The following is a 25,003-nucleotide window of genomic DNA, read 5'->3' as shown; positions in this document are numbered from 1 at the left end:
TTTGCGGCACCGCTAGTGCGCGCCCGGGACTTATTCCCTATCCACTTTTTCCAGCGGCAGGCGCGGCGAGTTCCTTCCCTTCGTATCCCGAGCGGCGCCGCGAGCGCCAGCGAAACAGGCGCAGCTAAGGGTGGCCGCGAGAAGTGTCACCCGCCGCCGGCGTCGCGCTGCTTTCGCCAGGGTGGCAGTGACGGGGAGGAGGGAACCCTTAGGAAGTGGGTGGTAAGTTTGGAGCAAAGTGCATGCACACTCTTCCTCCTTGGGCTTAACTCCTTCGAGGCCGGCTCCTTTTTACCAAACCCGCCGCGTTTCGGCTCGTCCCGGTCCCCGCGCTCGCGGGGCCCACGTCCGGAGCGCTACCATTTTCTGTTTTTTAAATAAAAACAAGCTTGGTGGCAGGAAACGTGAATCACTCAGCGTGACTAAGATCTGTTTATGAAAACGGACCTGTTGGATTGATTCTAGCTGTGAGGGTTGAGCTGCTAACTAAAATAAATGACCGAAGTTGAGGGCTAGTAAAAAACATTAAATGTTGAAGTCCGTTTTGTTTGGAGCAAAGTTGGCATTCGTGCCTGGTACTTATGGTCCCAATCCTGGGCTAACTTGTGGCAAAACTATCCTGGGAGAGGAGTTTTCCTCTCCCAAGTGAGTGAAACTCCGCCTGCCAAGTGAATATTGCCGGATTGGGCCCCTCATTAGTATATCCCCTGTGCAGAGCTTTCCGGCGTCTTAAATGCTTTGCATACATTAAGTTTGAAAGCTGTTCTTTTTGCATCTGTATCTCTTATTAAAGAGATGTCCAAAATACGTGTTTATATGCGACTGTCTCCTCGGCACGTGTATCCATCCGGGGAAGAGCCCGTGTCTTGTTGAGGTTACATCCATTGCAAGTCGCAACCTAGGAAATTCCTCCAAGGAGCCAAGTCTCCCCTTTCCCCGTGCGATGGAAACGTGCTTTTGGGGGGCTCCGAATGCTCTCCAGCAACTGCTTCCAAAAATCCCATTGACGAGGCTGAAACCCAACTCCTGTCTGAGCAGAGACGCTGCCTCGGCCTAGAAAGTGATAGAGCTGAACTGCAAACTGATTGGGCTGACACTTTATAATCAAAGTTGATTTATTGTTCATTAGTAGTGCATTAGCCCTTTCAGGCAAGACAGTTATTTGTGTAGTGGCCTGTCAAACAAAAGGCTGCCAGCACCTGTCATCTCCCAACCAGGAGATAAGCGAGCAGATAGGGGGGATAATGCAAACAGAAATGCGCTGGAATGAGGTAAAAGTTCTAGCAGTTTCCCTTTAAGAAACAGCATTTTTTTATTTACCCCGCGGATGCCGAGTGTCTCTGTGGATGCCCAGCTGAGCGTGGTCCCTTGGACCAGCAAGGAGCTCGGCGCGCGTCTCGGATCAGCTCCGTAACGGATCGGCGGGAGCCAGCCGCTGAGGCGCGAGATACGGGTGCTGTTTCGTTGCCTTAATCTCATTTAGTTTGATTTCTTTTCGTTTTTTTTCTTGCGTTGGCCTGGGAGCGAATTTGAGGCAGGTCGCGCGCTCGCTCCCTGGTCCCGTCCTCCCCGTCCCCGTGGGCAGATGTCACCGAACGCGGCTCTCGCTGGCAGGGGTTAATGATATGAAAACTTGATGACATCACGGCGGAGCTGTGAGAATGTCAAAATACATCTGCTGCCATATTCAGACATATTGCTCTCGGTTCTCCCCCCGTATCGGCTCCCTCCCCTGCTCCGGGAGGGATGATCTCATGGCATAAAACAGAAAACAACACAAGTGTCAAAAGAAAACAAAATTAGTGAACTTTTGTCTGCCACCATAGAAACGAGGATTAACTTATGTTATTCCAGAGTGTGGAATGGAGACTATCTGCATGTGGATATATAGTGTATTGTCTTCTGCGAATTTTCATTTGACAGGGATTTTGGAGGCTGTGATCTTAATTAAATCTCAACTGACTCAAATAATGCATCTAAAGGCATGCAGCGTTGCGTAACCTTGCTGAGTTGGTAAACCATAAATCATCAGAAAGCTTATGATAGGAAGGGCCGCTTTGAAATCTTTTTTTCTGTTGTTTGCTACAGTTGGGGTTTTGTTTTTCCCTTTCGTCTTGTTGAACACGCTGTGCCAGCTACTGTGCCCCCCCATATTTTTTTTCTTTTTTTAAACAGCATAATTTTTGCTTTTTAAAAAAAAAAGTAAGCTCCAAGACATGCTCTGACCAGTCGCTCCAGCTGAACTAACAGAAGTCATAAATAGAGTGGGATTGGCAGGGCAGAAATGAAACTCCGGCGTCGGCTTTCCGGGATGTGCGCGCCCGGGAAGGGGGGAGCGCCGGGCTCGGACACGCGTGCGGGCCCAGCGGCTCTGCGGAGCGCCACGGAAAGAAACCTGGGATCTTTTTCCTGTTTCTTTTTAAGATGCTGCCAGTGATGGAGAGCAGTGCGAGCTGTTCCGGTGCGGCAGGTCGCTCGCACTGATGCTCCTTGCAAAGCCACGCGATATTTTTCAGGGTGCCCAGAGCAGGGACACGAACAAGGAGCCTTCTGCATTTCCTACCTTTCCTCAGAGCTGCTTTAGAGAAACCTGTGCCGGGTAGGCACGGAGCTTGGTGACAACCTCTGCCAGCAGCACGATAACTCACCGGTGGCGTTTTCTCCCCCTCTTTGCTAGGGAAAAGCAGTAGCCAGGGGTAGAGTGTTTTATTTTTCATTTTATTTTTTTATTTTGTTCTTTATCCACACCTGCAACACTAGATTGTGGGAAAGTCCTGACACCGTGAGCTAAATTTGTTATTGTTTGGCGAGAGGCTTGGCTGCTTTTAGGCAGTTTGTTTGCTTTATGGAAAGCAGAAGTGCCTTACTGGAAACAGCTCCGCTGTGCTCGGGTTAAGCTCGCCCGGGCGGCTGCTTTGTTTTTACAAGGTGCTTGCTTGCTCGCTTTTACTTTCCAGTTGCAAGGAAAGGGGAAAAAATGCATCATGTGCAGGGCTAAAGTGGCCGTGTAGAGATTTTGGAGAGAAGCAGCAGTGGCAAATACCTCCTGCCCATTTTTTTTTTTCTTTTCTTTTTTAACCTTTCCAGCACAGTTTCCTCTGCTGGAAAGAGGATCTGCAGTCTGTGCTGAAGTCGAATTCATGTTTGTAAAACCAGAGCGAGTATTGAGCAAAGAAGTGGAATTGCTAATTATTCTTTACACTCCTTTTGGGCAGATTTGCCTTCCTTGCTTAGGGAAGATGCTCTGTTATTTTGGAGGGAGACACCCCCAGCCTGACAACAGTTTTTAATTTTTAAGCTTTATCTTGCCCTTAAATCTGAAACATCATTGTTCAAATAACCGAGAACAAGGTAAACCAACAACATCAAAAAGGTCGGCTTCTGTGATTTCTCAAGGGCTTGTTATTTTGTACTTTCCAATTCTATTTGATGTCTTGACAAAACAAGATGACACAAGGGAGAATACATTAAATTTTGATTTTCATCTAACCTGTTACAGTCGTGGCAGCTTAATTTCTTTTACTTTTTTTTCCTCCCTTTCTCCCAAAGACGGCTGTTTTGCGCAATTGCTCCGATGGCCCCGGCGGCTCCGTGAGGCGCCCGCGTGGAGCGGGGCCTCGTTGGGGCCCAGCCCGCGCGTGGCGACGGCGACGCCGCTGCCCTCTCCTCGGGGCCGCCCGTGGCCACCCAAAGTTGCCGCTGGCCCCGGGGCTGCGGTGGCAGCGCCCAGCGAGCGCGGATGCTCTCGTGCCTTTCCTCGGGACCGCTCGCTTGTTTGGGGAGAATTCGGGGATTTTTATTGCAATTTGCAGAGCGGACAGCGATGCCTTTGGCTCCCATAGGAGCAAATAGCTGGAAAGTGAGGAGGGGGCTGCCCATCTCTTGGAAATGGGTCCGAGGCTGCTTTTTATTCCTTAGGTCTGACACGAGAGCAGCCCCTCTTGCAACACCTTCATTTTATCCGCATAAAATTCCTGGCATATTAAATGTTGCTGATTCAATCACAGTCTTTTATTATTTAATTAAGCTCCCCTTAATGTATTAATGAATTAATACACAAATGTAGGGAGTCTGACACGATGATCATTCTCAGTGTATTAAAGATGCTTGGGAGAGAGAAGGTTTCAAGGGCGTCAGGGGCATTTTGGGTGTTGCTTTTGGTTTGTTTGAGGTTTTTTGGCAGAATACACTGCTTTAACGTTTCCTTTCCTAAACTCTAGAAGAAATACTGGTTTTTCTTTTTTCTTTTTTTAACCGAATCAATATAAAACATCGCCGCCGTTGAGAAGCATGTACAGCAGGTTATATGTTTTTTTTTTCCTTTCATGTTGGTGGAGCGGGAAACAAAAATGATAACTTTTTAAAAATGTAAAAAATGATGATGATAATCTTGAGGCAGCAATCTCGCACTACTTATTAAATGAATCTTTGGTTGCATGCGTTCCGTTTTAGTCTGAATTTGACAAATGTTAGATGTGGAAAAGATTTAATTTATGTAAACTTTATATTTTTATGCAAATTAAATGGGTATTTATTATAGCTGAAACAATTATCCTGGCACTTAGTGAGAAACCTGGTATGCATGAGAAGTGGTAGATAAGATCAGATGTTTCGTTCTGTAAACAAATATGAAAATATTCCAGTTTTTCCTGAGCTGGGAAAGAGCAGGGAAGGCAGGAGGCATCCTGATGTACCCAGGAATGTCAGAATCGCCTCCGTTCCCGGGATCCGCGGGTCAAAGACAGATCTTTCCTGCTGATAAAATGCCATAAACAGAATTATAATAATAAAATGCTAATTTAATTTTAAAGGGTTCTTTTTCCCCCCCTCTCTTCTAGTGGGGAGCTGTATTGTTAGGCAGAGAACAGTTATGCTAATGACTGACTACTTAGCTGATTTTACATTAATATAATAAACATTACCTGTCTTAATGTGTTGTGCCGTGTTATGGCAAAATAACTAAGTCTAAAAGTGAGATTCCATTTTGCATAATGAAACAGAATTACGGTTTCTGCATGAATAATTTGCCCGGTGCCTTTTTGCTCTTATTTGGAGGAGCGTCGCGTTGTGTCGCTGCGCGGGGAAGGATGCGGGTCCTCCCGACGGTGCTTTTTGTTTTGGGGGGATCTGCTGGGGTTCGGGGCATCGGCTCTGTGGTTTCTCTGGTCTCGAGGCACTAGTGCAGCTCTTCTGCATGGCTTTGCTGGAGACTTTCTGCTTTTCATCTCTTTTGCCCCTAATAGCATTCTAATCAGCCAGCCCAAATCAATGATATTTGTTTTCTTTTTTGACTATATTCCTATTTTTCTTGGAGCCCAATATTTTTAACTGTTCCCCAGACACTTGTTTTTTTCTGCATGCAGTTATGTGGTGCTCTGTGTAACTTTTCCCAGAAAACCTTTAGGAGAAGATATTTGTTTGTTTATTCATGTGGTTATTTTAAGAAATCCAAAGCACCTGTATAAGGAGTCACCTGAAATCAAGTTTTGGGCTCACTACAGCAAAGGCTTCACAATTTAAGGCAATGCTGCCTGTCTGAGGTGCCTGCCTGCTAGCAGCTAACAAGACTCACCCAAATGCAGAATAAGGGCACGCGGTGTGAGAATACCGATTTATTTATTTATTTATTTATTTAAATCAAGAGATTAAACCAGAATTTTATAGCCAGGATTTAATGATTATTAATTCCAGCAAAAACAAGGGCGTGTGGATGATGAGGTGGGTCTAAATGATGCTCGTCCCCATGACCTTTGCCTGTGGCCGGAGTTTTGCCGCAGGTTTCGGAGGGGAATCCAGGGAAGCAGCGGGAGGGGAATCCAGGGAAGCAGCAGCCTGGAGAGCGGGAGCGTGTCGGAGCGCAGCGGCGCGCGCTGAGGACGCAGGGCCCCGCGAGCCGGGCTGCGGCGCTGCCGCCGCGCTGAGGGCACGGCCCGTCCCGCGCACCCCGTCCTCGCCAGCAGCAACCGCAGAGGCGGCTCCGGAGTCCCAGCGACACCAACACCCCCCTTTGGGGCCGCAACAGAAATAAACAGCTTGGGGGGAGGAAAAAAAAAAAAAAGATTCATTTCTGGTCCGCATGCTAAGCTAGCATTCTTCAAATATATTTCCAAGTGCTTTAATTTGAACTTCAACTCCCTGAAGGCAGTAAGGCAGAATTATTTTAGTCCTTCATAAGTGCCGTCTGTGATTCATTGTTAACTCATAAAACGCCCTCGTTTGCCCGTGCCGAAACAGTTAAGCCCTTTTCAGTTGGTTTGTAATTTCTTTCCTTTTTTTTTTTTTTTTTTTTTGGCAACACTTTTAAGTTGACATCTGAGAGATAGAAATCTAAAATTAATTTATAGCCCTCGGTTTAGGTTTCACTTACTATCAGGCAAAATATCAGAAATAAATATTTTTTATCTAACGTAATGCAAAGTAGATTGCCCAGCATCTAAAATAAAGTTGAGTTTTGACTGAATACACTCAAAAAGGGACCCATAAATATTAGAGAGCTGTAGTTAAGAACTTACATGACTGTTTTAAATACTATTGATTTAAACCACTGGCTAGATTTTATGAATCAAAGTGTAATTTCCAAGCTTTGGCTATATTTCTCAATGCTAAAGCACTCTCTCTTGTGTGCCTTTAGCAGCTTTCCAGACATTCAACACGGGATTAAATGATAGTAGTTACAATGATCAATAGGTTAAGACCGGTACAATCACTCTTACCGCTAATGACCTCGGTAGTAATGGGTAATAAAGTGTGGGCTATAATAGCCTCTTGCTGGTGCTGCATGCCCTTTGATTCCCAGTATTGCTAGGGACTAGCTACATGAAAAAGTTGGACGTTGCGAGTTAAGAGAGTGGATATATAGGCCATAATTCTTAACTATTTGAAGTCCTTACACGGCGTGTGTGCGCACGCCGGTTCGGTGTGCGCGGTGGTTACTCTGCTCGTGGTGGTTTGGGGCTCTCCTGAGCTCGGTGCCGGGGCGCCCCGGGCCGCGCTGGATGCGGCTGCTTTGCCAGGCCTGTGGAGGCAGGGCCTGCGACGGAGGCGCGCGTGTGGGGCACGTGTGCTTTCCGGTGGAAAAGTATGGATGCATCAACGCGATCCTTCCTCCCGAGCGTGTCCTACATACATGCATGTATATATGTACACGCATATATACGTGAAAATATATATGTATTTTTCTTCTTCTACGTGCTGTGTTTTAGCCGGGGGTGCAGCAGGCCATCCCTCACCACGAGGTACATGGCCGGCGCTCGGAGGCAGGGCCGCGTCCCGCGGTGTGTCGCGGATAAGCGCACGGAGGTGCCCGGGGCCGCGCGGCGGCCGCGCGCGGGGCTCGCTGCACCCCACCCTGTTCCTGTCTGCATCCCCGGCTGTCGTCATCAATCTGACCCAGGAGTGTTTGTGTTGTACGTCGTCCAAGAATGGCACCGGCAACACACTTAAGCAGCTTCCTCTGCTGCTCCGACGGCAGGGGAAGGCAGCGCAGAGCCCAGGGCAAAGCCACCTTCCCTGGGGATGGGAGGGCTCAAGGTGAGGCGCGCTCAAGGGCGAAGATAGCGACTGCAGGCCTTGATTAAATAATTGCCTGCTCCAGGAGAGGTTTTTTATTCTTTTTATTTTTTTTCCAAAAGATTTTGGATTAAGATCCTCTGATTTAATGGGATTGTCCAACCTGATGGCTCCGTGTCCTCAGAGTGTGCCCCGCTGGACAAGGTAGCAATACGGCATGGGGCATTTTCCCTGTAGAAATGCACAAAACGGCCCCCCGGCCCCAGCCATTAAATCTCAATTTATTTTTTTATTTTTTTTGCCATGCTTGGCACCTTGCTGCCCAGCTGTGGCCCACCTTAGATATGTGGCAAAGCACCACGACATTGAGGAATCACAGAGGACCTCGTGGTGCTTGCATTAATGGAACATCAGAAGTGGGCAACTGCCAGCCTTTTTTTTTTTTAATTTTTTCTCCCCTTTTTCCCCCTCCTAAACAACTGTTTTCCAAGCAGTGTCTGGCCCTGGCACGCAACATGTACACAACAACATGGGGAGATGTGCAGTGTACACGAGCCTGACCTTCAGGAAGCATTTTTAGTTCATCAAAATTAGTGATGCTGAGAAATCAGGACATCAGTGCATAATGACTGTGAAATTAGGAATGAGAGCTTGCTATGCAAATGACAGGACAAATCATGTGAAAAAGTCAAGATAAACTGCATATTAAGACATTATGTTACATAAAATTAATACTGCATTTCTCCCTTGCTTACGACTACACTGCAAGGTTTTTTTTTAAACTCTTTTATCTTCTGATCAGCTATTGTCTGCTGATTTTCTAAAAAGTGGTGCACAGAAAAAGTGCTAAACATGTTATTACCTTTTATTGTAATACATGAGATGACAGGAGATCCTTTTTAGCAAAGTATATCCTTTACTGCTTTTAGTTTTGTGCTGTCACATGTTTGATTTGAAACTATAGAAAAGTAAGGTGCTTAAATATTACCGTTACAACTCATACGGGTTTTGTCTTTTCCTCTATTGTTTTTTTTTTTTTTTTTTCCCCTTTTCTCTTCCTTTTTTGGGACTGGGGGAAGAGGGGTGGGTTTCTGGAGATATAGTGTTCTTGCGTTACTAGGACTGACAAAATGGTTCTCATGTAGTCTGCAAATTAAACACAAGTGCAGTGATTATTTTGAATAGCTAAATTACATTCTAGAAAGCTTGCAGAATTCATAGCATTGTCATTAGGTATCCGCTTGAATACAATTTGTGTAACCTTGGCCAAGACAGCCTGTCATTTTAATGTCAGTGTTTTATCTGAACAAGACATCATCCTTTCAGATACAGTGTACAGGTTCCTTGCAAAGATGCCCGTGCAGAAACGTGTTAACAGTTGCAAATATGAAATGCTATCAAGTTCATCACTGTAGCTGTTTGTCACCGAAATGTCATGGAAAGCGGCTTTTAATGGTATCTCACATAATATGAAAGAATTGAAGACATCTGTATGCTGGGTGGATGTGGAACGGTAAAGACACCGGCGCGGGGCCTTTCCGTTAGCGGAGCCGCCTGTGCTCTGCTGAGAACCCTCCCTGCTCCGGCCCGGCCCAGCAGCGCCGGCGTCGCCGGGGTTTGTGTGGAGGGAGGGAAAGGCCCGGGCTGGCGCTTCCTTGTAAAATAATAATAATAATAATAATACAACTGAGCAGGTTTCGGTGGTGATGAGAGCCCCTCGCCGGGGCGGCTTTGGGCTCGGGCTGCCTCTCCTGACCTGCCCTCCGCTCTCTGCCCCAGGTTCCCGTCTCGGTGGCTATGATGACACCGCAAGTGATCACTCCCCAGCAAATGCAGCAGATCCTCCAGCAACAAGTGCTAACGCCCCAGCAACTCCAGGTGCTGCTCCAGCAGCAGCAGGCACTCATGCTTCAACAGGTAAATGTTTCCTTGTCGGCCTCGCGGCTCCGGCTTGGGATGTTGGCGGGTATCCCGGAGGGAAAAAAGGCTGCTGGAGTCGAGATGCGCGTCGAAGCGTTGGGACTTTGCAGGCATCTCTGCTGCTTTTACTTGCATCCCCCCTAAAGCACAGTGTGCCATGGGTCATTGGCAGAAAGAAGGGAACACAGGCGTGCTTTGCGATTTAGACCTTGCTCTGCCCATCTGGAGCTGTTAAAGACGGTGGCAGTAAAAGCTGGGATGATTTGCCAGCCCTAATCCGTTTAATTCCAGCGCCCCGTCTGTATTCCCGGCACCCCATCCCAACCCCCGCTCCTGCTCTCCGCTGCGAGTTGCCACCGGCATGAAGCGGCTTCGAGGCCGTTATCCGGGCGCGCGGCGTATCCCAGCATCCGGAATCGCAGGCTGCCGCGAGCGGCCGCCGCAGACTGACCTTGGGTCCTCCTGCCGTGCGGCCGCGCTCCCGCCCTCCTCCTCCCCGGCGGCCGGATGCCGGCACGGAGCACGCCTGGGAGCGGGGAGGAGGCGAGGATTTCCCGGGATGTCTGCGCGCGTATTGAGCAACACTTAATGCAGCCAAGCCCTATCATTTAGAAAGGCATGTGTGTATCACAACAGAGCTTCGCCAGGCTCTCAGCAAGGGCATTCGGGCTTTGTTGTTACAATCAAAGGTCATCCCGTGCCTTATTTTAATTAGTTTGTGTAGAAAATGGTATGTTTTTCATCAGTTCATTTTGGAGATTACTTTTCAAACGATAATGCCAAGAATAGTCAGTGTGCACTGAATTTATTGTCGAGTTTCAAACTAAAGGTCAGACCATTACAGATAAAAGGATGCTATTTTTCAAATCGCAGTTTGTGTGTAGCACCGAGAGGGACACCGTGCCGGAGCTCCACTTTGTTACTCACCATCTTTCCTTTTCTTTGTAGCAGCAGCTCCAAGAGTTTTATAAGAAACAACAGGAACAGTTGCAGCTTCAACTTCTACAGCAACAACATGCTGGAAAACAGCCTAAAGAGGTACAGACAATACCCATTTTACTTTCAAACCACACATCCCAGGGGACTGTCTCGTAGCTATTAAACTGTCATTCATCTTATAAATGATTGCACAACTGCGCTGATTCTATCAGGCCTCAGCTTTCAGATGGAGAGTTATTGTCCTGTTTTTGCCTTTACTCTCCCGTGCTTTCCACTTGCTCACTGCCGCATATTTTATAGCGGGGGACCGTGGCTTAGTGTTCGGGGTGAGCATTGGAGCAGCGACTAGACTAGCATCTTGGAGAGCGTTTTTGGAAGTTACGGTGTAAATGGGAGGAGGGAAGGATGCAGGTCCAGGTTTGGTGCTGGATTTCCCTAAATCGGTGCAGTTTCAGGTGGGTTTGAGTTCCAACTCGCCATTCCCAGCCAGCAAGGCTCAGATGGCAGGAGGACTGTGTTGAAACAACACCTGGTAGGACGCTCAAGCACAGTGGGACAGGATGGGTGCTTCCTCTCTCCAAGTGCCTGCTACGCTCCACTCTGTTGATTTTGTGGTGCCTACATCCATTTTACTATAACTACACTCGTGTTGAAGGCACCACGTCCACCTCGGCAGTGACCAGAAGTGATGGTCGAAGATGTCAATGGGGATCTGGCATCAGCGTAGACCTGGAAAGCCACCGCTCGGCACAAGGTGCCCTCCAGCACTTGTGCCTTGGTTGCCCATCACAGTGCTCAAAGCACATCTCGATATGGCCTGGCCAGCTTTTCACCCCCAAATTTTGGCAAATAGTGCCACCTGTGCCAAGTTTCAACCCAGAAGGATTTTTTTTTTCCAGCTGAGTTATAAACCCCTGAAACTAGGGGTTTTTAATGAAAACGCTGACACAACCTTAACCATAGCGCGCTTACGGGCGCCTCTATAATAAAAAGGGAACAGATTAAAAAGTGTCTAAAATGTAAATCTAAAGGACTAACAGTAATTAAAATGGAAATGGCACAGGGAGGGAAGGCATGTAATTGTGAGATATCACTGTGCAGAATGCTCTCAGCTTTGTTTTGCTGGCTGTTTTTCTAATTCAGTAGGGCTTACTCATCAGTGGCAGTTCAATGCGCGTTAATGACTCTGGGATGCAGGCATCACTCTGGACAAAGAAATGATTATTGTGCGGTCAAAAGAAGTTCAAAGACAAGAAGGGAATTTCAGTTTTTTCCTTAGAGATCCACATTCAAGAGCATATAAATTAAGCCAAATGTTAAAAACCACAGTCTGAAAGCTGACTTCAAAGTCACAACTCTCTAATTAATGAACTGCGAGCTTCAGTTTGGACAAGTCGTGGTTTGATGCGCCCATAAATCAACATGACAGGTCTGTTTCACAGCCTCAGACAGCGCTTGTCATTGAGTCACATCAGATGTAAACACAGCAGAAAAAAGGGGGAATATGAAGGAGGTGCAATTGATCAACAGAATTGGTAAAAACCCACTTTTGAAACGCATTATGCATGATCACAGGAAATGGCGATAGCCTCAAGAGGCTTTCTCCTTCTGCTGTTGCTTTTTTGAATCAGATTTCTAACAGCCTTCAAAAGGGAGAATAAGAATTATGGAGCTTCTCCCCTGTGGCTGGCAGGCAATAACCCCCTGTTGTTATTTTGTGCTTCTTTCTTTTCAAAGGCGTCAAAATTTAGTTTTTTAAAGATCTTTAACTCTATATTTGAAGACAAACAATAAAGGGCTGCCACTGTCATTCTTATCAGTTACCAGGGATTGTATTTTTCCTTTCTGTTGCCACTTCTTATTAACCTCTTATTTGGTCTATTAGACATAGTTTTGAATGCAAGCCTGCATGCTGGGAGAACATGAAAGTTCAGATGAGCTCAGAGGGCAGATAAAGAAATGTGAAGGGGAAAGTTACACAGCAGAATGAACGATAAAAGTTAACTCTCCCAAATTGCTGTTGTCAGACAGGAGAGCATCTCAGACACAAAGATGACGGCCAGGCGCTTGGAGGGGAAAAGGAGGAGGAGGGAAAAAAAAAAAAGAAAAAAAGGAGGAAAAAAAAATCCTCACTTTGTGCTTAAAGGCCGGGAAGGGGAGGTGGACAATGCGGTGGCGCTTCAACACCTGACGTGCTGTTCACCCTGGTCGCCCTTCTGATGTGTCCTCGTGAAAGCAGCAGTAGGCAAAGACGCCTTCCCGATGGAGGATGAGTGATTTAACATGAGAGCTGTTAAGAGAATGAGAGGCCATTTAGCTTTTATTATTTTTAATGTATGTATATGTATATAATTACATATATATACATATATTTTTTTGCGGGGGGCGAGGGTTGATTTTATGGGGCCGCTTTGGACCCTGCACCTTGCCCCCAGCTGGCAGGGCCCTTCCCGGGCCCTCGGCAGGGTACCCAGCGTGCAAGCAGTGGTTGCTTGGGTTTAGTTTGGGCTTCCCCCCGCCTCCTCAAAGGAAGAATCGCCCCGATCCCAGCACGGGCTGCAGCGAGCGCGAGGACTCCCAGCCTCCGTTCGCCAAAGGGGAAAATTGTGGCCAAGATGTCCCAGCCCGACGGGTGCAAGGGGAATGCCCTCCAGCCAGGATAACACAGTGGATGTACTCCTTCGGTTCTCTTTTCTTTCTTTTTTCTTTTTTTTTTAAATGTATATACATATATATATACATATGTCCCTTTGGGAGACGGTGCACCAGGGCTGGTGGCAGCCCCTGGCCCCCTGCACCCGCCCAGTGCCCTCTCTTAAATAAATTAGGTTGGTTTAAAAGCAGCAGCAGGAGCCCCCCTGGAGCATGGGGGGTGCCTTAAGTGGATTGGTTTGTGATTTTTTTTTTTTCCTCCTTCTTTTATTATTTGGGGGGGAAGGGATGAGGAGGAAAAAAAAGGAGGAAAAAAAAAAAAGGCCGTTTGTCCTCCAGCAGTTATGACAGTTTATGTTAGGCAGTAGGGAGTAACCTAAGAAAGGAAAACAGACCTTTGACAGAAGCTTTAGGGAGGGGATCAGAAATGCAAGTTTTATCAGGATATTTCAGCATTTTAACGCTGACTACTGACCTGACAACAGGACTGCTCTGAGACCTTTTTTGTATGCATTCAATTGTGAGAAGTAAACAAACCGACTTGTATCCTGTGTTCGGTAACTGGGTGGGGAGCACAGTTTGGCAACGGGTGTTGCTTTTAAATTCTTTCTTGGACAATGGGCCTTGTATACTTTTATATCCTGGCTTTTCAAAGGCGAGAGCATGGTCGGCAGCTTGGCTTAGCATAGCCCAGAAGACAACCAAGCGGGCATCACTCCCTTAATATTAAGATTTTTGGTCCTTTTTCCCCCTTATTTATTTAATTTTTTTTATTAATGGTAACTCTGCACTCGAATGGCAAGTAGGTAAAACAGGAATTAACCACAACTTGATTTTTTTTATACTTAATACCACTAATATACTTACATACATACATACATGCAATTTGTAGAGAATTAATATCTGCAGATGCAAACACTCCTTTAGCTCTTACTGCTCTTGCAGCTGTGGTTTGCATCCGTGGGGTGCTGTTGGGGATGGCACTGAGGGCTGGACCTGCCCGAGCAAGCTGTGGTAGGGAAATGAAAACTGTTTGAGTTTCAGCCTGTCTAAACGCTTATTTGTTTTAAGTATCTTCGTGATGCTGCGGGTTTTCCTTAAGAAGATAAATGGATGTGCCTGTTGATACACTGATAGGCACACAGTTGGTTGCAGCATTAAGATGGATGGGGCTTTGCAGTGAGAAAACAACTATTTAAGGGTTTTAGTAAAAGTAGCTTCCACTGCTCTTAGCTTTCCCCAAAAGGCTTTTAATTTTTGCTTTTGTTTTTGCCTTTTTTTTAAACTATGTTTTTGTGGAATTCAGCCCTGCTCTTTCCTCTGCCCTGACCCAAGTCGCCCCTCGGTACCTGAACGGGGCGAATCAAACCCAGGAGGTTTCGCGGCGCCCCGGTGCCAGGCAGGACCCAGATGCTCGCTGCCATGAGCCAGTCTCCATCCGGGAATTCCGGGGGTTTTTCCCTGCCTTGCACCGGTGCGGGTGTCAGGCGGGCGCGCTCCTGCACGCCCTCGGGGCGGGAAGCCAAAAGGTGCAATTTCGGGTTTATTTGCAAAAGTAAGCACCCGCGCAGTTTGGTAAGAGTTAATTTTCTTTCCATAATTGTTATCCATAGTGTGTATAAGACCTCCACCTTGATATGATTCCTAGCAGATTAGGGATATTAGATAATTTCCTTCTATTTATTGTACTACTGCACTGTATTATCTTTCTATCACTCAGATAATTACTAAGGAAATCTACATTAATTTTTTTGGCTAGCACAAGGAACTGCTAAACACTGGCATGATGTATTGATGTTTTACACAACAAAAGTTTTCCTCCTGTCATTGTACAATAAATAAAAAGATATTTATCAAATGCAAAGCCTTTCATGGGTTTTAAAGAACAAAGCAAATAAAACACAAGATGAGCATGGAAGCAAAACCTAGAGGCTTCCTTAACTGAGCAAAATTAAGGACTCTGAAGCCTGGAGTACTGTACGTATTAAACACTCGCATTCAAGTAAGATGTTGTTTGCTAAATTATGAATGTGTGTAATTAAAATCTAGTGGCTGTTTCTATGAAAGATTTACAATGTTATTTCATCGTTTGTCATGGCTAATTAACAATATTAGATGAAGTTTTTCTTCTTCAAAGGTCTGATTTTTTCTCATTTATTTATGTCAGAAGTGATAAACAGAGTAGTTAAAAGCTTCTCTGGGTACGGCAGTGAGAGAAGCAACATGTTCTTCTACACCTCGAAGGTTCAAGGTTCGCATCCCTGTGGAGTAAAGCAGCTCAGGCTTCTTTATAGTGAGAATAATTAAAAATTTCAAAGTGCAGAAGTAGCAGCCTTAAACACAGCACGGAATAATCCCGAGCGTATCGGGAAATATAGTTGCTTGGCTGAAGAGAGGAGAGTGAGCACAAAATACTAGGAATTATTATACCATACTATAAGGCAGTTGCGTTTGCAGGAGCAAAGCAAGCATGGGACAGGATGGTTTTCTATCACCTTTTGGTGTGATGTGGTGGCATAATGTGACTTGGGGTTTGCTGATCCCAAGGATTACCCCAGTTTTGGCAGCCCCCATGGGTGTTTGCTTTCGTCACTGATGAGGAAAGGCCCAACCACATGCACAGAGGTAGCACAGAGAACCCGGACTGCCCAATAAATGTTTAATGGGAATTACAAGAGGGGTTTAGGGCTGGAAGTACTTCCAGAGGTGGAAATCAGCTGCAGCCCCATGGTTAACACCAGTACCCTCATCTTTGATGCCAGATGGCCTTTGCTCACCATCCTTTCCTTACCCCGGGTGGCAGCAGTCCTAGGCTTGAAGGGTGCTGAGCCCAGGAGCTCTCTAACCCTTAATAAGGCTTTTCTCTGTCTTGGTGCATTATTTTGTCGTCGCTCTTGTCTTGCAGCCGCAGCAGCAGCAAGTGGCCACGCAGCAGCTGGCCTTCCAGCAGCAGCTCCTGCAGATGCAGCAGCTGCAGCAGCAGCACCTCCTGTCCCTGCAGCGCCAAGGGCTGCTCACCATCCAGCCCGGCCAGCCGGCGCTGCCGCTCCAGCCCCTCGCGCAAGGTACGTGCAGGGGGGCTCTGCCAGCAGCGACGGGGGGTTTGGAGGGCGGGTTCAGCGTGTCCAGTATCTCCCTACCTGGTCCCAGTTTGCCCTGGTACCACCAGCACGAAGCTGCTGATGCTGTTAACCCAGCCATGAAGTTCTTTGCAGCAGGCTCCCTACTAGATTTTTTCGCACTGGATAGCGTGAGAGCAGCTTTTCCTTTTCTTCTGTTTTTTTAGTATGTTTTTCGGCCCTTTCTAGTTCCATCCTTGGCAAGAAGTCAAGTGAGGAAGGACTCCGAGACGTGCGCTGTAGAAATTTGATTGCCCTTTCCCGCAGCTGAAAGGGAAAGGTGGCAGCGTCTCTTCTCCATGCCTGTTTACGTGCCCTTCATTTCGCTGCCTATATATATCCCTGCTCCATTCTTCCCTCCACGCTGAGGCAAATTGGGATTAACTCCATTTAATTTTAATGGAGTTAAACACGAGCACTGTTGAGTGTTACATCTTCCTTCATCTTTCTTTAGCCTTGCACTCAGCAAGGAGTCACTACTTTTTGCTCTGCAATACTTTTGACAATGATTACAAAGTAGGTTTATTATTATTATTATTATTATTCCCTCTACTTTCTTGTGTGTGCTTTTTTTATTGTTGTTTTTTTCTCCACCCTGGATCATCCTTGGGCATTTTACCAGCATAGCCCAAGTTCTGGCTGTTCTGTTAAGGCAAGTTCCAGGTTGGCGTGGCTCAGGGATGACCAGGTCTGTGAAACTATTATGCTGGTATTTCCAAATAATCTTGCCTCTTCACTTGCCCCCCATGATAAATTTTGCCTCCCACTTCACCAACATGAGTCACCTCTGCTGGATGCTCTTGGGCCTTCAGAGCGTCCTTAGGGCTGCTACTGGTTGCTAAACCATATAGCAACAGTGAGAAGGCATGAAATGAGTCTGGGAGGAAAAAAAACAGGCATGTAAGGTAATGCATTTGTACCAGCAAAACTTTGCAACATGCTAATTGCCCCTGGGCTGCATTACTGGGAGCACCGTGAGCTGCTCTGAGCCACCCGCGTGACTCTGGCTCCGACCTTGCTAATTCTTCCCCCCGCTCCTCTCTGCTATTAAGTTTGCTCGGTAAGGTTCACTGTACAGAGCATCAGTTAAGCTGTCCAAAGGAGGGCAATTGGGCAGTGACAAGACACGCTCATGTGTAATGCGAGCGAAATGAATGTGGTGATGCATGAAGTGTAATCTGCGCGGGAACACGTCGCAGACACCGGTAGGTAATTCAGCAGCGCTGGCAGTGATTGATACGGCGAGCGGGACGGCGCGACCGACCGTCCCCGGCGCGCTCCAAACCCGGCGGGTCCCCGCGTGCGCGACGCACGCACAGACCAAGGGGCCTGCGAGGCCGAGGCGGCCGGCAAGCGAGCGGCAAGCGCCCGCCGCGGCGCCGAGCGCGCCGGATCGGGGCGGGCAGCAGCACGGCCCTATTTTTTTCCATGGGAGAGACGGTGGCTTAAAACTGATGTCATTACGAGGTTTAAATCAACTTTCTGCTTGCTTGAACATGGTCACCTGGGTATGGAGGTACAAGGACACGAGGAGGTTGAGCAACTCGGTTTGTCTCCGCGCCGGCGATACCTGGGGTTGGGAAATTGAGTTCCGCGAGCAGTAATCTGTCACCTGTCCCCACAACATACATTTTTTAAACCTCTGCCTACATTTTCTTTCGTAATGAACGGGACTAGTTGTCCTGAAAAATGCAATGAAGAGCCAGGCTATAGTTTAAAATAATTGGTAATGGACACTTCTTATTTAAAGAAAAAAAAATCATATATCATCCCCTTTTGTTTTCTGAACAGTTTGCAAGACTTAGACAAATACTGAAAACGTGCATGTTAAAAAAAAAAAAAAAAAAAAAAAAATCCCACTAGTTAAATGTAGCTATGAATTCAGTTAAAAGCATTTTGCTTTTTATTCTTATTATCTGTAATAATAATAAATGTTTCTGAGGAGAAAATGCCACTTTTTAAGTGATTTTTTTTTTGTTATGGTTTTGGAACTAATACATTGTTTAAAGCCATATCTTGGTTTCAATGCTTCCCTATTGTCTTACACAATATAGCACATCCTTTAATGTTACATTTGTGTAATCTCTGCTGTTTTGTATTTAGACACATCTATAATCTAGATTTTACATCTGAGCACGGTAGCAATTTAAAAATAAGCCTCATTTCAGCAGTATTCGGAGCTGCCAGAGCTAGTTCTTTAGTATCTCTAAAATGAAACTGCAAATCGCACTTCAGATCACTAGTGAGTGGAAATAATAGGACGGAGGCGTCTGGTTGCCCGATCGCTCTCCTAGATGAGGCAGTTACACGTCCACATCCCGTTATTTGCACTTCGGAAGTTGCAGCACAAGCAATGGTGATCACACGTGATTGCACCACAGTTCTGGGAAGCTGACTTAAAATTTAGCTCTTGCTATTAAAATCAGCCTGTTAAACAGTAAATTTTATAATTTATTGCAAGTGTTCATGATCTATTTGACTTGCTTTTATCATTTGTTCTATTATTTTATTTAACTGGTTTGCCTGATGAGTAATGAGCGTACCTTGCATCTGCCAGGCTAGGTAGGAACTCTCTGCAGAGTTATTTTAAACGAGCAGTATTTGGGGAAAGAGGAGAGCTTCTCTTATTAAATCTTTCCTAATCAAGTGATGTGAGCAGTGTGGTCATTTTTTAAACACCCAGTTGGGTGCAGGTGTGTTTGTGCCTATGACAGCGCAGTTAACACTAATGACTCCCAACTAACAACCTTCTTATATCCAGCGGTTTTTTTTCCACAATTTTGATGCTTTTCATTTCTCTCCCAATAAATGGTATAGTTCTCATAACTAATATGAATTGCACTCATATAGTAAGTTGGAAGGAACCTCTTCTGTGTTAGAGGTTCTGCAGAGAGCTATATATATATAAAAAATATTATTTTACATTATAATAGTGACTATAATATTGACATATAATATATACATACGTTTATAATACTATATTTAAATTATATTAATGTGTTTATTATATATAATATTTAATGTGTGTGCATATAGACAATATACTATAGGCCATATATTATTTATGTGTATTTTGTTAGCTGTAACACTTGTAGGCTTTGCTTAAAGCATTGATAAATCCAAAAACACCTGCGAGAGGAGTGAAGCTGAGAGCAAGAAGGGGGGAACAAGGAGAGTTGATGCTGCCAGTTCTCCAATTAAAAAAAAAAATCCACTTGTCTACGAAATATAGATAGGGGGTGGCGAAAAAGGGAGGGGGCAGTTATTCTTTCTCTATTTGCTTATTCTCAAAAATAAAAATAGGTGTCGACTCATAGGGTCCCCTATCAATACGTTATCATCAACAGACGAGTCTATTCACTATTGTTTCCATTGGGTAAACAGCGGCGGAGGGGTCGGCGGCGGCGCAGGTAATTGTTCGCGCGCAGACAGCCCTGTCAAGCGCGCGGGCTAAAAATACCCCCGCGCTGTCACCTCGCAAGGTGTTGGAAAATAATAGCCCGGATAGAGCAAAACAGGACACGGGCTTGTGTACTGACCTTTCCCTTTGTTTAATTTGCGCCGGGCTTAATTTCAGGGGGAGCAGTAATAATTGAATGTGTCTAATAACTAAATGCTCTTTTGGGACAAAATCCATCAAAATATAATTGGCGTCCGCTTCTCGCGAAGGGGCAGCGGCTTTAGAGAAATGGAGGTGTCCAAGGAATATCTGATCGCTCAACATATAAACTGAAGCCTCTTTCACACTATATATTAATTGTAGATACTTAAGCGTTTAGCATTATTATATTTTTTGTACTGAACTGTTACCGGAGACCAACTGTTTTTGTTAATGCTACTCTCGGAAAGGCGGGGAAGGTTATTGGTCTGTCGTGCAATAATTTACTCCTCTTTGATATGCAAACGATCCACGGTGAATATAAAAAAATCCTATCAGACTCATTTCACAGTTCTTAACCACTTAGATTCTCTGGAGTCTATCGCCTCATTAGACCAGTGCTCTCCAAAGCTAGCATAATTAAAATCTTTAACAGTTTAGCAAAGTAAAGATGTTTGGCTGATCACGTTGAGATGATTATCTATCCATTGTATTCTAAATGACAAAAATAAATTAAATTTAGACCTTGGCATTTTTTATTATGTGTTTCAAATGAATATAATGCATATTGCTTTTCTTGTTTTTTTTTTTCTTTTTTTTTTCTTTTTTTCCCCCCCTCTCTTCCTCGATACCTTAGGTTTGGTGAGATACATGTCTGTTTGATGCTGCTCGTCGCTCAGAAAATGGCAGGTTTCCTTAGGATAGCTCCAGTGTCGCAATACACTGAAACAATGAACTCACAGCCAAATAATCTCAAACAGGCTCTTTAAAAACACACCGATTATGACTTTTTTTTTCTTTTTTTTTTTCTCCCTGAATTTTTAAGCAATTCATCTCTGCTGCTCTATTTCTTGTCTTTTTTTTTCTTCTTCTTCTTTCTTCTCCCCATGGTCTGCTGAAAGAGCATTGAATTAGTCCTCGATTAAAGAATTTCTCATTTGATACGTCTCAAACCTGATTTTTATCCCAGGGCTCTCAGGCTGGTGGCCGCGTGCAGGTGGCTGCGTGCATTGGGCCCCACTGGAGTTTACAAAGTTTTCGCTTGGGAAATTTATTGAAAACTGCAGGAATGCCCCAAACCTGGTGTCCATCTAGACCCGATGAAACCCTCAAGTTTCTTGATTTCTCCAGGCCTATTTTATGTTTTCATTTTAGTTTTGAATGGCTCATTAGCACCGATCTAAGAAATGACAGTAATAATAGTGTTACTTGTATAGAAAGTTACACAGTTTTTCAGCAGACACATCCATCAATTAAGTGAGCAGTTTGAGAAACCAAAATTAATGAGAAAGATAGGTGTGTTAATGAAATAATCATAGTATAATCAATTTGACTGTTAAAATTTGAAAAGCATTTCAGGAAGACAATATGAATTCATAATTTATGTCTAAAAGTGATTAATAAAAACTGTATTTAATAACAAAGCTATTTGTCATCATTTAAAACTCAAGCACAAAATTAGTCATGTTGTAGTTTGTGTTGTCATAATAGTATACAGCTTTTTTTTTTTTTTTTTTTTTTGCCTAAGACCTTCCTTTTAAAAATTAGCAAGTATTTGCTTTCCCTAAAATACATACTGAAATACATATTTCTGGAGTTCCTGCAGACGAGCCCATGGTCACCCTTGCTGTCAGGTTGCCTGGGCCGTCAGTGGGATATTTGCTTGCATGGGGGCTCTGAAAAGCCCAAATCACCCAAAGCAATAGGAATTAACAGGATGCACCAAGGTGCTGCTCTGCGTGGATCCCTGTGTCCCCCTGCCATGGGATTTTCCCTTTAACAGATAGTCTAGATCAGGCACTAGCAAATTTAGCAGGTGGTCTAACTTGTTCAGCATTAGCCCTAAGTTATTAAAACATAAATAATACTAGATGTATGCGTGTGCACCCAAAACTCACGCTAGGCTTTGTTTACTGACTCTGTGATTTAATTACTGTTTGAAGACGGCCCGAATTAGCTGTTAATTGATTTAATTATCCAATTTGTTTGTTTCAGGCATGATTCCAGCGGAGCTGCAGCAGCTCTGGAAGGAGGTGACGAGCTCCCACCCGGCGGAGGAGGCGGCCAGCAACAACCACAGCAGCCTGGACCTCTCCACCAGCTGCGTGTCGTCCTCGGCGCCCTCCAAGACCTCCCTGCTCATCAACCCGCACGCCTCCACCAACGGGCAGCTCTCGGTGCACACTCCGAAGCGGGAGAGGTAGGTGCTGGCGCAACGCGGGCGCTTGGTCGTCTCCTCTGCCGTGCGGAAGAGCCTCCCCTGGGCTCGCTCCTTTTCCTCCTAATTGTGTCCAAGTGGCCGCCACTGACTAATTAGCAGCGTGTTGAATAATGCGGCAGGGGGAAAAATCATACGATGAGTATAAGATGTTTTAAGGCTTCTTAAGGCTTCTTGGTGTCGCCCTTGAATGCATTAGAGGTAGGAGGTCTTGAGTCGGTCGCTCCTGGGTATTTGGCCACAAGTCACGTGCGTTTTGGTCAAGTTTTAGGGCTTATTGTGCAACATGTTTGTCTTTTTTCTGCGTTATCTGCTTTTGCCCAACAGACTAGATTCGAGTTCCTCTGCAAAATAATGTGCGTGTTTCCAAGTGCGGATAAAATTAAGCAGTCGGTGTTGTTTGGCTCTTGAGTTGATATGCACTTGCTGGGCTAAAGTTGTTAAAACATTCTTTTGGGGGGGTCTGAGGAACCTGCTGTCGGGCAGGTTTGGGGAAACAGCCCCAATGGCATTTGCTTCCCATGGCCGCTCCAGGGAAGGGCGGCTGTGGAGCCGTGGCTGCCCGCGGAGCAGCACAAGGTGCTTTGCATTCAGGAGAGCCCCCTTGCCCATCTAGCAATGTTATATCAGACACTAGTGAGGGCTGGATTTTATGGAAACTGATGGCTTTGTCTTTCTGTCCTCCTTTCATTCATTAGAAACAGGGTAATGGAATTTTTAAGCCATAGAATTTATATTTCTGGTGATCTGGAAGTAGATTGATAGGGAAGTTATATAAATACCTCTTACATCTTTCTAATATTAAGAAAATAGTGCTGGTTGGAAAAGATGGTTTTAGAGAAGAACACACCCAGCGTTTAAAAGTGTAGCTGTTTTGATATTATAATGTATATGGCATCATTTTATACCCATTACAAGGACATGTGGGAGAACATTAGCGTATGCATTTATAATGCGTGGAGGTGACAAGGACATGGTTGTCATAAAGTCTTGTGTGTGATGCTAAAAACAATTTGATGTTTGTTAAACAGTTAAATTTGGTTTTTGCTGCACATAGAGCTGAGCAAGATGGGTTTATGACTTTCCAGCATTTTTTTTAATCTATGTTTTTCTTACTCAGTTTATAAAACAAAAACCCATGCAGTGAAAGAGATCTCTCACTGAATAGATGCATGTGCTGTCTGCTAATGGCAATCTAATCAAGGAAACAATATGCCATTGCTGTTTAGTTTGAAACACAGTGGAAACATATGAATCTGTTCTGAAGTAAGAAATTGCTTTCTGTACACTGTCAAGGAGAACTGGAAATCCGTGTGTCTGAGGGCTGTTGCGTAATTGCAGCCCGAAGGCAATTCAGCTCTACAAATAAGGTGATACATATGCTTTTATTAGTGAAGTTCCAAATAAATTAATGAGGAAAGTGTAAACATGCCACAGTATTGCCTGAGACTCTATTAGGTTAGAAGACTTAAAATCCTCAGTCATTGCACTGAGAGGTGTCTTGTGAAAGCTTGCTGTTATGCTTTGCTTAATATCTACTGAGTTCTCCTCAATATCAAAATGCAAAACTAAGTGTATTTAGGAATACAAGTAAGAGGGCTGTGGAGTTTGCTTTCCCTGGGCTGTTTGGTACATGGCAGGCTTACGCCATCCATTTGCTGCAGTGATTGAATTACATCTGTGTCCATCAGCAGAGCAGGAGCCAGCACCCCGACGAATGCCTGCTGATGCACTTAGGGGTTTTGTTGCAGTCTCATCAGGCATCGTGGTGCCTGCCTGCATTTCATGTGACATACAAACTCCTCTTGTTTAGCTGCGTTGCACTGACTTCCCCTTTGGAAGGGGATTTAGCTGCCGTCAGGGCGTTGGGGCTGGTGGTGAGCAGGGGGAAAGATGAGCTGTGCTGTGTAGATTTGAAAGCACACAGGAACTGGGAGTGCTTGCAGAAGAGAGAGCCTAGGCATATGTGGGATTTGAGTTAGTTTTTGATTGCAAAGGTGAAGATTACGAATAACTGTGGGTCTGACTGGAGTGTGACTTGGCTAGAGCTGGAGTGTGGTCTGTGTATTTCCCTGTGCCCAGATGGTGCAGGAGGACGTATGTAATACAACAAGGTTTGTGGAACTGCCCAAGTTGAGGTGAACCGGGACTGCTGAAGGGCTGCAGGGGAGGTGTCATGGTGGACGACAAGTTGACCATGAGGCAGCAGTGTGCCCTCGTGGCCAAGAAGGCCAATGGGATCCTGGGCTGCATTAAGAAGAGCATCTCTAGCAGGTCGAGGGAGGTGATCCTGCCCCTCTACTCAGCCCTGGTGAGGCCGCATCTGGAGTACTGTGTCCAGTTCTGGGCTCCACAGTACAAGAGGGATGTGGAGCTGCTGGAGAGAGTCCAGCGCAGGGCTACAAGGATGATCAGGGGCCTGGAACATCTGCCCTATGAGGAGAGGCTGAGGAAGCTGGGCCTGTTCAGCCTGGAGAAGAGAAGGCTGAGAGGGGATCTAATCAGTGTATATAAATACCTCAAGGGAGGGAGTGCAGAGGACGGTGATGGTCTCTTTTCAGTGGTGGCCACTGATAGGACTAGAGGAAATGACCGGAAGCTGAAACATCAAAAATTCCATAGGAACTTAAGGAAAAATTTCTTAACAGTGAGGGTGACAGGGCACTGGAACAGGCTGCCCAGAGAGGTTGTGGAGTCTCCTTCTCTGGAGATCTTCAAAACCCGCTTGGACGCAGTCCTGTGCCACATGCTCTAGGTGACCCTGCGTGTGCAGGGGGGTCGGACTAGATGATCTCTAGAGGTCCCTTCCAACCCTAAGCATTCTATGATTCTATGAGGTATGGACCTTTCTGCATGTCCCTGCACACGCCGGCAGCTTGGCCTGGCCCGGCAGGTTGTTGCTGAGCGCGTGGGTCGCTGCTCTTCCATCAGCTTTCCTGCTCTTTCCTGAGCACAACTTAGTGTGTTTGTCACCCGGAGATGAAGAGCAACCTCTCTGAAGGGCCTAGAAGGCAAAACTTGTCCGTTTGCAGGTAGCGTTTTCTTGGG

The 25,003-nt window shown here is 45.6% G+C and overlaps 1 protein-coding gene across 6 annotated transcripts in view; it reads left to right on the top strand.

Annotated features, from left to right (window-relative positions):
* FOXP1 (forkhead box P1) overlaps positions 1-25,003 on the top strand; it is a 326,447-nt gene that overhangs the window by 252,517 nt on the left and 48,927 nt on the right. For 5 of the 6 annotated variants that reach the window (XM_088534324.1, XM_010216277.2, XM_088534325.1 and 2 more), the window contains 4 exons: positions 9,289-9,426; positions 10,378-10,467; positions 15,926-16,085; positions 21,733-21,937. In XM_088534324.1, coding sequence (XP_088390450.1) covers positions 9,289-9,426; positions 10,378-10,467; positions 15,926-16,085; positions 21,733-21,937 — 593 coding nt within the window. The remainder of the gene's footprint in view (positions 1-9,288; positions 9,427-10,377; positions 10,468-15,925; positions 16,086-21,732; positions 21,938-25,003) is intronic. The other variant, XM_088534326.1, reaches the window with a different exon arrangement.

Source organism: Tinamus guttatus, unplaced genomic scaffold (assembly GCF_059628265.1).
Source record: "Tinamus guttatus ecotype Peru unplaced genomic scaffold, ASM5962826v1 Tinamus_guttatus_pri_ptg000547l, whole genome shotgun sequence".
NCBI classification, from domain to species: Eukaryota; Metazoa; Chordata; class Aves; order Tinamiformes; family Tinamidae; genus Tinamus; species Tinamus guttatus.
The sequence above is the reverse complement of the archived record's forward strand: the minus strand, read 5'-3'. Positions and strand labels throughout refer to the sequence as shown.